This window comes from Erithacus rubecula (genome assembly GCF_903797595.1).
Source record: "Erithacus rubecula genome assembly, chromosome: 6".
Lineage (NCBI taxonomy): Eukaryota > Metazoa > Chordata > Aves > Passeriformes > Muscicapidae > Erithacus > Erithacus rubecula.
In genome coordinates, this window is record NC_136688.1 from 30266667 (window position 1) to 30279908 (window position 13242).

Consider the following 13242-nt stretch of genomic DNA (forward strand, 5'->3'; position numbering starts at 1 on the left):
ATGGATCCAGGAAAAATAGGAAGATGAGAAATCTGGAGTTGTTGAAGACCATCTGCCTCCAAAGCTTCAAAACCCCCCATCTTTCTTTCATATGAATAGCCTAGTAAGCCACCTCACTATGTTCAACATACAAAGTGTTATGCTATTTTTGCATTTATTCTAGTGGACATATTTAAAATACTTCAGCATTAGATAATGAGAAAGAAATGTTATTTAAACTCTCACCTCAAATGTCTTTTCTTTTTCTTCATCTCCCTCTTCTTCTTCCTGACAACTCTTTTCATGTTAAAAACAGAAATCACAAAATCTTGCTTATTAAGCAATATAATGCCTGCTTTTGCTGTAGTACTTCTACAAAAATGATCAAATATATTTTTTTCAAGCAATTACTAAATGTATTAAGAAGATTTAAAAACCCTGTAATTGTAAATATTTGTGTTCATGCACACTAAGAAGCTGATATTCCCTAATGTATGAGTATTTCAGGGTATTCATCCAACTACATACACATCCTGTAATTGCAGTCTATGTAATCTTGTGCTTATCTCTATGTCCATGATATTTCTCTTCACAGCCAAACTCTCATAATGAGTTAGCTGTAATCAATATATTGCAAAAACAGACCTTGATAAACTTCAAGAATTAATTAAAAAATAATTACCTAAAGAATAAAAATAACTAATGGGTTTAAATTGTTCATGGGTTAATCATATAAAAATAAAAAAGTGCCAAGTGAAAGGAACAGGATTGCACCTGTTGGAACTTTATAGTATTTTTTAACATAGGAAATTTCTCATTATACATGTATATAAAAACTTTTAATAGCACTTGCTTCATTAAAAATACAGAAGTTACTAGTATCAAGCAGTCCATGTAAGAAACAGAAAGAAAAGTTTTAAGAAGCAACTAAAATTAATGGGAAGCACCTAAATGCAGTGAGGGATGAAGCTTGAAATAATATACTTACTTTTGCCATCATGGCAGAATAGGCAATATATAGAGGATCATGTTCTAGATTGCTGTGAAGAGTAAAAAATATTTTAAATTATTTTATGATATAGTAATATAAATATGTCATATGCTTACTTTTTTATTGAAGGGTATTCTATTAAAGTAGTTTATTTGAAAAGCTATTAAACTTATAAATTGTGTCATGAATGACATCTAAATCCAAGTCTCTTAGTTATTACTCAAACAATTGAAAGGTATATTTGTGCACTCAGTTTAGTCATGTTGAGTCATCACTGGCTGCTGAAGGTGCAGAAAAGTAATTTGGAGATATAAACTAGAGCAATTATAACTGTCAGATGGCGAGACTTTATTAATCATATAGAAAAAGTACCTAAAACTAGAGTGCTCATAAAAATCTAATTCTAATAATTCTAATCAACAATCTAAAGTCAAAACAGAAACTGACAATGAGATTCATAAACATAAACAAAACCTTTTCTGACTTAATGAGTGAAATGTACTAAATATCAAAACCAAGAACACACATCTATTACCAGAAGAGACCAGGGCAAGGTGCTCTGATTAAACCTGCAATTCTTGTTGAATTTGTGTTTCTATGAGAAATCAAGCTCATGCTTTTAAAGTGTGAGAAATAGTCAATGTTTATCTCAATGTAAAGGTTATACTGAGTTTAAATGCATGAAAACTATAATGAAACTGAAAGGGGAAAAGGGATTCACCATGTACAATAATAAACCACACTTGTATTAAATCACTTTGGTAATGTAACTCAAAATTCAGTTGCTGTGTGCTTTTACTCAATGGGCTTTTCCACTCAGCTCTTTTACCTTCTGTCTGTAAGAGCACTGCGACTAAAATAGAGGATAATCTGATGAAGTGGATCAGGATGGTTTTTCTCAGTCTCTTCTTCTTCTTCTTCATCTTTCTTTGGAGATGTCTGTCTCAAGATTTAGAATATAAAAGTTAAGCTTCACAAGCAAGAAAAAAATTCAGTTACTAAGCTTAGGAAAGGATTTCAGTAATTTTGTCTATCCAATTTGTATTAACTGCCTGTATTACTCCTGAATAAGAGTTTACAGCATAATCTGAAACATTGCCTCTATGACTCAGAAGAGATAAGAGTATATGATTTTTATTCTCTTTTTTTTTTTTTTTTTTTTTTTTTTTTTTTTTTTTTGGTAAATTTAGAAGTTTCTCATTTGAAAAGTACTGAGAATGAGACTGGGAAAATCTTGGGGAAGCCTTATTCAAGAGAAATCATGCATCTTCAGTTGACCTGAATTGAAAGGAAGTTCTAGCTCAATTATTTCGTGTGAGAATGCAGAAATAATTTTTAATAACAACATCAGATCCATTCTATTCAGACTAGTGCTAGCTACATTTTCCAATACTATTTCTAAGTAACCTTGGTTCAATTAATGCTTCTTATTGTGAACTTCAAACATTTTTTGGCAGTTAAAAATATAACAAAGTCAGAACTGGCCAAAGATTGGATTATTATGCTTACCTTACTTGTGTTATCGCACCTTTGTATTGTTTCTACTTATTGCAGATTTATTGTAATTGCAATAATAATTGTAATTACAGAAGTTCAATGTACTTCTCTAGGAAATCTGAAAGAATTGCAGGCACTGCTTTGATTAATGGCCCCATTCTTTCCTTTAGCAAGAAGCAAAAGAGACTGATCATGTAATTGTCCAAAGCATCCATGGCATGGGGGCTGGAACTAGATGATTTCTGTGGTCCCTTCCAACCCAAACCATTCTATGTCTCTACAATACCAGGTATAATGGATCTTTAAAAAGCATAATGTGACTGGTTTTGTTAACACTGAAGCACTTCCTGATGCATCTGCATGTGATCCATGAAGCTGTATATTAACTTTCATGGTGTTTAGAGACTGTGGAGATAAGCTCCTTGGAGTAATTTTTGACAAGCTAACTACATTGAGGGAAGAGCAGTAGGCATTCTAAATAAATGGCACTACAAAAATCTTGAAGTTTACCAATTAGTTTTATCAAATACATAGGTAAACTACATGATTGCTGAATATGGCTGCATATATTTACTTTTCCTTACGATGCATCAAAAAGGAAAAACAGCAAAATTAATTTGTATCAAAGCTGAAAATGTTAAAATTAATTATGCATAAAAATTAAAAGAAAAAAGGATCAATAGTGTCAAGCTTTAAAAAAACCCAGGTAAATAGCATATACAAACATAGGAATCCCCATAATGACAAAAACAGTCTGACTGTTAATCTGATCAATTTCTGTTCCCAAGAATGAGTATCACATAGCTCATCTGAAGGCATAGATCACCTTAATGCACTTCAGTGCGCATCACAGGACAAATGTCTTTTTGACCACAGCAGAAAATGACCTTATGGTCTGAAGCATAAGGATTAATATTTTATAAGTTTATGCAAACAGTACACAAAAACTAAATATAGTTTATAATAGATACATAGAATACACACTGAAGTAGGCATTGAAATATATGCCCAATTATGTCAGTACTTACAGCCAAATCCTGAACTAGTTTCTCCTCAAATGAATATTCCTCTGTTTCTATCCAAAAGTTCTGATAGCCATTGAGGAAGAGGTTAATAGAACGGTGCCTGGGGGGGTTGTGAAAGTGAGATCAAGAGGGGTAACGGAACAGAGTATAACAGCTCAGATGGTTAATGGTTAGTAAGGATACATATTTGTACAATTCTGATCCTCTGATTGGTCAGTGAAACAAAATGCAAAATAGTACTAACATTCAGTGACACATCTGCAGGTACTTTTGAACACTCTTACTGTTTTTACACACATATGTATACATTACTTTTTATTTTGAAGACTAAGAGAGGCCTAAAATACATTATACATGAAACTGCAGGACTGATACCTTATTGCAAGCATGAGAAAAACACACATTTAAACAGACTGAGAATGAGTGAGTGAGGTTTACATCTACAAGTGTAAATCTAAATTACTAGATTTTAGACATCAAGACAGCAGACACTGGCCATCAATATCAAAATAATTATCTAGTGCTTTCCTGTACAACATCTACAGACAATTATTTCCTTCTTCTACAGAAAGAAGCCTAACCTCATCTTCTTGTCTTCCAGTTTCAAATCAGGGCAGTATTAGCATGTCCTCAAAGAAGTTGCATTAGAAATATACAAAACCTGCTCTATAAAATGACCAATTTTAGAAAACTCTAAGTCATATTGCTACTGTACACTATTCATTAATTCAATTTTCCACAGAAAGCACAACTCATGGCAATAAGACTACATATAATAATGGCAAAATAATTTTATCCTTACATTATTTTGAGGGAATTTTTTTTTCTGAGCTGCACTAGATGAGGTTAGAAAGGCTGTTCCATGCAGCTTTTTAATTTATTTTTATCTGTTGCCACCAAAAAAAAAGCTATAAAAATGGACTGCATATTCCCCATTAAATACCTTTTAAATACACTAATCAGTATTTCATAATATAATAGCTATTTAGTCAACACTTTAGGCTCACTTGCTGACACTGGTGCTGTTTTATTATCAAATTTCAAAAAACTGACCAATCAGAATCCCCTCTGAAAATTGTACAAATTCATGTTTTTATGATAATATCAAATCATGGCTGGGAAGGAAGAAGTGGGCGCATAAGCAAGAGGCTCTCCACAAGTTACATTACCGTTAACTTGAGTATAAGCCTGTCATACTGAGTTTTTTCATGTACTTTTTCCAGCCAAACACGTTGAAAGGTGCTCAGGAAGAAATTGCTAATTTTGTGTCTGAAGAAAAGCATATAGGTTTTCATTGAAGAAAGGCACAAGTTAAATTCAATAAAGTAGTCAGAAAGAATGTAATTGTAAACCGTGTTTGAAAAATTGCCATGTACCATTTTGCTGTATCTATGTGCATATACAGATGAAAGACAATAAGACAAATTTTTTTAAAAATTAATTTTCATAAAACATTAAACATAAATAGACACATCTTAGAGAAAACACTTATCACATAAGACACTTTTTCAAAGCCATGTACATTCAACAAACACAGAACACGAAGAATTAGTACTTCCTAATTTAAATAATGTTCAATTATTTGAAAAAAACCAATTTTTTAAAAAATACAGCTATTTGTTTTGTGTCTATAGGCACTTTCCATCAGAGGGAGTTCTTGGAATATTTGTGGTAGAAGTTAAGTAATTTTTCTGTGATTCAACAAACACCCTAATATAAATAGGCGTGTCCATTTCTGAAATATCTTTCTGAAATATCTTACTGAAATTCCTAAAAACTGATAGACATTAGAGTGAGTTTTGAAAAAGATTACCTTAAGCTCTGAGACTAAAGTGGAAATATACTGAAAGCCATGTAAATATCTGGAAATTTTTCAAAATAATAACTTTATTATTTACTGAAGATTTGTCTTTTCTAGAATAAATGAAAGGTTACTACTATAGTATTTGTTTACTGCCCTTTAAATTAATTGATTCTAGCATCAAAGTTAGAACTAACACTCCCAATACAAAGCTGCAACTAAAATGAGGAAATAGACAAGATAGAGAGCTGCATTTTAAACTCTGGATCAAAGAGATTTAAATAGCTCCAAGAATTAATCATACCCCACTTGAAATAATCTCCCTAGGGTTCAGACATGTCTGAGCAACACTGTCAATTTAGATGATGGAGATTGTTATAATAGTGTGATAGTCTTATTTTCTTGTCAGAATCCTATAATTTATCTAGGGGAAAAAAGTGTCTATAAGCTAGTGAACTTCAAAACTTTGGCTTGCACCTCTCAATTGAGAAATATATCTGGAAGTTTTTTCATGGCAGCAGAGTTGGAATACTCTGACCTTCAATACATGACCTTCAAAGGTCCATTCCAACCCAAACTGTTCCAACACTTTAGGGTTGTAAATTCAAACTGTGTTTTCACTCTTGTTTGTTTTGAAGTGCAGAGAGCACAATTAGTTGCCAAAAATAGTTTGATGAGAGTTCATTTTTAGCAACTACAAAATAAAATAGATGGATAGATTTGCCTTAAATATTCATATTTAATTAGGAGCAAACTGCTCCACAAAATCTACCATAAAGTTTGAGAAGAAGAAATTCAAGAAATGTTTTTAACACAAAAAAGATTTAAAAAAAATAACAGATAATGTAAATGTTCCATTTCAATACCATATTATTCCATATCTTATTGAAAAAAAAAATCAAGACTTTAAAGATTCATAACCCACTTTGCCTCTTGGCAAGTGGTCCATCAACCTCAATTATAAAAAATAAAAATGGTTGCTTTGTAAGGCAAAAAAAGGATGAGCCCTTTTAACATTTGGGTGGTCATGCATTTATTCTAAACACTTCAAGAATTTTAAAAGGCAGAATATGATTTAAAAAAAAAAAACTTGCTCACAAAAAAGTTGTACTGAAATGGTATTTCTTCATGCCACTTCCTCTTGCTTTGCCAAACAGCTGTTGAAGATAGAAGGGTTGATACTGGCTGGTTTGTTATGTTGTATTTAATCCTCTCCATTTCTCTGATCTTTAAAGAGAGTCTGGTGGCAGCATGAAAATTTGGAGAAGTTGCTAATGTCTAGAGCTACTCATTTTTGTAAAGGAAGGTTGTGTGCTTTTCATGGTAGAAACTGGCTTTTTATTTGTCCAGGGCAATCCTAATATTCCTCTAGTGTGTTAGTGTCACAGCTACAGAGCTTTAGCTAAAGACCTTTATACCAGGTGTGAAAATTTGCTTTAATAAAGGCATTAAAAAGCCGACACAACTCTTCCTTAAATACTTTGCTAAAAATCTTTAAATAACAGTATTAAACATAAAACGTGAAAAGTTGCAGAAAGTGAGAAGCAAACCTAATTAAAGAGGTGCTTAACCTCTATCTGAATAAAACTCAGATTTTTTTGAGAAGACTAAAGGAAGTTACTCTAGTGCCATTTATCTCAATATTCTGCTTAAAGCAGATGGATCCTGGCACAGGATGCATTTTTTCTTGGACTTTGTGGTGTCTACATTCAACTAGAATAAGAAGTAGAGCAACACAGAAGATTAAAATATCATTCTGCAGTGCTTTCTGCACTGCTCCATAGTCACTTTAATTCATATAACATTCTGATGTAGTAGCTTAAGATTGGCCCAGACAAGCTACAGAGCATGAAGTGTTCATGCAAGAGGAGAGGAAGAGCTGTACAAAATTAAAAAAAGAAAAAAACCCCAAAATACAAAAATCAAAAAAGAAGCAAAAAAAAAAAAAAAAAAAAAAAAAAAGAAAACCCACAGGAGAATAAAAAGAGCAACCAATCGGAGGCAAAAAATGAACAGAAACAGCAACATCTTAACAAGTTTCACAGATAAGTTGAGCAACTATATAGACAAAATAACTGACAAAAATTAAGCATGTAATTCTTATGGTGTTTTTCCACTCAGGCTGTTTGTCATGAGATGACTATTTTGCTATTGCCAGGAATTAGCTGATGACTAATCGATCCTTATCCCTTAAAACTGCATACACTTAACAATCAAATTAACATGAAGGTAAACACACAAGCAGCATTTGCAGTCAGTAAACAATGCAAACGAAATTTTGAAGAAATGAACCTTTCAGGCACCTACCTGGGCAGGTTGTACAGCGGCGCCATTCGGAAACACGCAACAACGGCCCTTTTGCGCTGCTTTGACAGGAGCTTGTGCCAAACAGCTTTTTTTGATCTCAGTGGTTGTTCAACCTATGGGAAAGCATCTTCTAGTATATGCAAGGGAAACTTTTCAACTTTAATTCATCCAAAATTTTCTATTCAGCTAGTGGTTAGCTAGTCAGTTAAGTAGAAAACGCTAGCAATGCTCTGCATCATCTGAAAAAATGTTCGTTTGGGACTTTATTTATTTTGTATTAATGAGGAAAAATACTGGGGACCTTCTATATAGAAATCTTTAAGTTAATTCAGACAAGCTCAAGATGCTAGAATACCTTATGTGTGAGACTACTTGGTAAATTTCAAAAATTGCTATTTTTTCTATTTCAAACAATGCATATTCAGTTATTCATGTGAATGCATTTCTATGGTGTATCGTTTGTGAATGGAATGGAATAACTTTATGCAGGTTAAGAAATACAAATATAGAAAGAGTACAAATACCTTTCTGTATTTAAATTATATCATTTGGATTAACAGGCAAGCAACTCAAATGTTGCTACAGCATACCATGATGCAGAAATAGGAGACAGGTTAAACCCAGTATATTAAAAAAAAAATGCAAAGCTAACACTTCTTCCTAAAACCCAAGGTTTTCAGCTACTGCATGGAGATGATGTGTGTGCTATACTTCTTGTGGAATTTTGTGGAAATATATCCTGAGTTTTCCCTGCAGGTAAATGAAGGCACTTCAACAGATTACTCTGAAAACTTTGTATATTTACACTTCTGTATGTGCATATGTTCTTGCATGCATGTACAAAACACTAATATCTGCAAGGAAAAATCTCAGGTTTTTTAAAATTGAACACAGTATAGACATTTGGCTTTTTACCTGCTCCAGATGATACAGAGCAGCTGATATCCTCTGCACACGTTCCACATTTTTCTCAGGGTCAGTAGGTCCATCACTCTTTAAAATATCTTTGTACAGATTTAGCTGCCATTTCACAGCTGGATCATCAGACTGAAACCAAACATATTTCATTTATAAGCTGCTGAATGAAGGCACTGAATTTGACCAACACCACTTTTATTCCCATAATAGAATAAAGGTTATAAATACTCCCAATATCTGTCCCCTTTCAGACCAAATTAACATCTGCTATCTACTCAAAAAAAAAAAGGATATTCATTCTATATATTATTGGGTGATTGATCTCAATTCTTGAGCAAGGTTCTATATTTTTATTTTATTAAACTAAATAAAGTTCCTTGCAACTTATTTATTCCACTTAATTCAATTAAAAATAAGGAAGCAGATTTAGTACTGGGATTGAGTTTAATTTGCAGAACCTTTGTACTAAGATTTTAAAGCTGTTTTTTGGAGTCTGAAAAAGACAGCTGGAGTTTGAGTTTGTGAAGAGCTACAGCCAAGGTTTTGTTCTTTGTTTTTTGTTTTTCTTGCAAGACAGAAATAGGAAAACTACATTAAATAGCTACATTAAATTTTGCTTGTATGCAAGCAAAAATTTATAGCAAATAGATAGTCAACTTCAATGTCAGATAAGTAAGTTACTCTTGTTGTGTTAAAATACTGTAGGAAATTATCTAAATTATTTTTAATTTACAGGATGATGAAGACTCCATACTGGTATTACCTTTGACAGTGTATTGGTATATGAATTATAGGAATATAAATGTCTTGTAAAACTCACAAGTGCTAAGATGACAGAAACTTTTTGTATTTTATTACAATCACTTTTAAATGTATATATATTTAGAAATACCTAATTTAATCATTAGTGAAAGCTGAATTCTAGAAGAAAAGCTGAAGTAGTAGAGTTTCAATTTTATTTTCTTATTGGATAGAGCTGATTCTAAGTAGTTATAGTTTTAAGATTGCCAGTATCTCAATTCTTCACACTTGTCTCATCCTACAAATCTTCCAGAAACTTTAATATACCAAACAAAGCTACAAATAAGCCATTTATTGCAATGAAAAATAATGAAGAATAATGTTAAAGTGGAAGCTTTTCTAATAGCTTTTTGGATTATCTTTTTTATACCTTTTAATGTATTACAATATATATATTTTTTAATATATCACAAAAAAAGCTGTTGCAATTTCTGTTTCAAAAGTGCACATTGGCACCCACAAGACAGATTTTTTTATCTTACCTTTTCTTGCAAGTGTAAGTTGTTGCGTAAGTGTTCTTTGACTTCCTCATCTGTATCCCTCTGCAAAAAGGTAAAAGTCTTTTTCAATTCAGATTTTGATTCATTTCATAAGAACTTTTACAACATAGGCAGCTTATGTTCCAATATTGAAATTTAACCTCTTTTGGTTTCAAAGTATGTAAGATACCAGAAGGGACAAAGGCTTTCTTTAACCATAAAACAAGGATTAAACTATGAGGGGAATTAAAGGTAATTAATTGTAATTCAGTATTTGGTGCAAAAGAACATGAATATAGAAAACTATACATGGTATACTAATGGAAAATAACAAGGAAAGTATGGCAGATCTATATACACTTTTTTTTAAAAAAAAAGCACCATAATTTGCATCTGTAATTGCTTTCACGACATACAGATATTTTATAATATTGACTGCTTAGATATCTATGCTTCAAAATTCAAAATTTACGAAGTTCTGCTTATTTTGCATTAAAAACTATGAAAATCACACACTTACATGGCTGTATCTAGTCTTAGCCAAAGATATGAGCTCTTGGTCTCCAGGAGTGCACATATTCAAACCAATAGGAAGCATCTTTTTAAGTGCAGCAACAATCAAGGATGTTTGTATGGAGTACAAATCCCCTCTACGTTTTGATTTCTTCCTCTCTTGATCTTGTCCTCCAGACTGTAAGTTAAAAAAAAAAAACAAAGAAAAAAAACAAAGAAAAATTACTTTAATTCTCTGATCACAAACTCCTCCAATACGCTCTTCCCCTAGTGGTCCAAGGAAACTGTGTTCCTGATGTAGTACAAGTAATTAAAAATTCTACACTAGAGGAAGGGCGTACAGTCTTGGGCAGGAAGTATAAAGAAATACTTTTGGTGTGCACCAGTGCAGAAAATGCAGTAACAGTAATGTTGCAATAGGAGTCACACACTTTTGTGTGCATTCATATATATGATTTTGACAATACTTTCTGGATCTTACCTTTCAAATCAGAAACAACCCTAAAATTAAAAGCTGAATCATTCTCAGGGGACACTATTATTTGTCTAATGTTACAGAGACAAATTCAGGATGTTTGCATTTTTGTAAGAGATTTATATAAACATAGTTATCCAGGGTCTGAATGAATGAATATTGCCTGACTTGTCTCATCTGAAAAACAGTATTATTTAAAAGGCTTTGAGTCAATGTAATGAAGTGCCAATGAATTAGTGCCTCTGGCTTTGGATAATGTCAGCAAATTTGGGACAAAAATTTAAAATTTTGTATCTTTGGATATAATCAGTAACAGGAAAAGGAAAACAAAAGAGACAAAAGTAAACATCACAACAGAATAACATCTGCCCTATCTCCTTATGACAGACACTGTACAACATATTTCACACCCAGCTTTTCCTTTATGAGACAGAGAACCAAAATCTTTCAAACAGACCCATATATTTATTGAACACACAGTAAACAGCAACAACATCAAACAGCCCAGTTCTGAATTCTGTACCCAGATTAAACTCCTACTATACTCAAGGGGAGTTTTGCTAAAGATAAGATTTCAGGACTAGGCCTCCAGGCTTGTACAACACTACAGAATAACAAATGCTTTCATTTAACCCTCCACATCCTTTTTCTTCTGTCAATTAGGATTTACTAACTACTGTTCTTACAATATATTGTGTAGTTCCAGATAAGGATACAGCAGAATCCATTGCAATTCATTAGTTCCCAATTAATGCCTCACTATCATCACAGTAATCTCTGGAAGAAAAAAAAGCAGCCATGCATATTCTATTTGGTGATAAATTTTGGCAAATTTTGTCTTCTAGAGAGTGAGGGTCTATGTACATGGCTCGTGTTAAGTATTTTGCAAGTGTGAGGGAACACGCAATGGATGTGGCTTCCTTTCTTAAGGAACTAACAATAGCAAGAGAGTACTTTGCCTTAAAGCTTCACTTTTCAAAGTGCCTTAGAAATAGTGATGCAATGGCTTCAATAATGACATTATTTTTACTCTACATTGACAGCAGACAAACAAATCCCACAATGTATCGCTGTATTCCAGTGGCGTCACTATGCCTCTTAAATAAGAAATAACAAAATATGTAACAGATGTATTTTTAAAAATAAAGGAAAAAGAGAGATACTGGTTTCTGCATCTTTTATGCCAGTGACATTTTGCACATCCAATTTTCTTTATGTTCATTAATAAGACAATAAGATTGGTGGACCTTAAAACTGGAGAATTTTCAAAACATGAAAAGATCCATTCTGCCTTTGCCATAAATTCTGCTGTCTGTCAATTCACTTCTCCTGCTGGTAAATGTATAAGTAGAGTATCACACTGAAGTCTAAATGACAATGGAATTTTGTCTCTTCCAGTTCTAATATGCACCTATTTACACACAACACCTGCATTACATATGTAAAGATCATTGAATTGGATATATTTTTCCTAAATAATTAACTGTGCTAAAAAAACCTCAACAGGAGGAATTATATAATTTGATTATCCAAAATAATGTAATAATCTTACTTGTCTGAGGACTTAAACACACAAATGGATATTTCTAAAAAAAAAAAAATTCCAAAAACCAGTTATAGATTCTTTAGTACATCAATAACAACTCATTACACAATGAAAAGGAAGAAATAATTTATTTACACTAAAAAAGCAGCTAAAACTGGTTAAGATTATGGAATTAATACTTTTTCTATTTCCATCCCTCTTTGAGCTTCAGTTCTTTGAGATTACCATGAGAGCAGTCATTAAATCCTACTCCGTGTACCTGGAGAAGTTTGACAATAGCAAAGCATGAAATCAGGTTATTAGTTTAACAGAGCTTCCCCCTTTTTAACTCATGTCTCTGGTTTAATGGGTAACAAGCTCTTCACAGCATCATGTGTGCTTCTCAACACACAGGGTGAAGAGAAAGAAGAAAGGGTTTATACTCCATTTTGCTGCTTATTCTGCTTCACTGATGAAGAATGCACCATAGTTCAGAAAGCACTCAACTATTTATAAATTCATACTTAAAAAAAAGGATATGAATGATGCCAAGGAAAGTGACCTAGAGTTCACTGGAGGAAATCCTAAAATACATTAAATAATAAAAGAAATAATGGTTATTCAAAGCTTTGTCACATCTCACATCTTTAGTAAGAAACATTTTACTTTTGGAAAAAGCTAGGATTTGAATTATATCTCTTATTTAAACTTCTTGGATTTAATACAATGTTCTATTCATCTACAGATGGGGTAGAGGTTATAGCACATTTCTTCCATAAATTCTTCTTGAATATCATAAGGCAAATACAACTTTCTAATGACTCTACTTAGACATTTCTTTTACAATGTCAACTTCAGCATTTTAGCAAAAATAGAATGCAGAAAGACAGCAGAGGCAGAATGTACATCTAAAACAGCTACAAAAGGTAGC

The 13242-nt window shown here is 32.5% G+C and overlaps 1 protein-coding gene across 1 annotated transcript in view; it reads right to left on the bottom strand.

Annotated features, from left to right (window-relative positions):
* Positions 1–13242, bottom strand: part of RYR3 (ryanodine receptor 3) — a 184861-nt gene that overhangs the window by 28064 nt on the left and 143555 nt on the right. Inside the window, 8 exon segments of the mRNA XM_079307669.1 lie at positions 226–276; positions 968–1019; positions 1800–1909; positions 3496–3592; positions 7601–7713; positions 8516–8647; positions 9802–9861; positions 10319–10489. Of these exon segments, the coding sequence (XP_079163795.1) occupies positions 226–276; positions 968–1019; positions 1800–1909; positions 3496–3592; positions 7601–7713; positions 8516–8647; positions 9802–9861; positions 10319–10489 (786 nt within the window).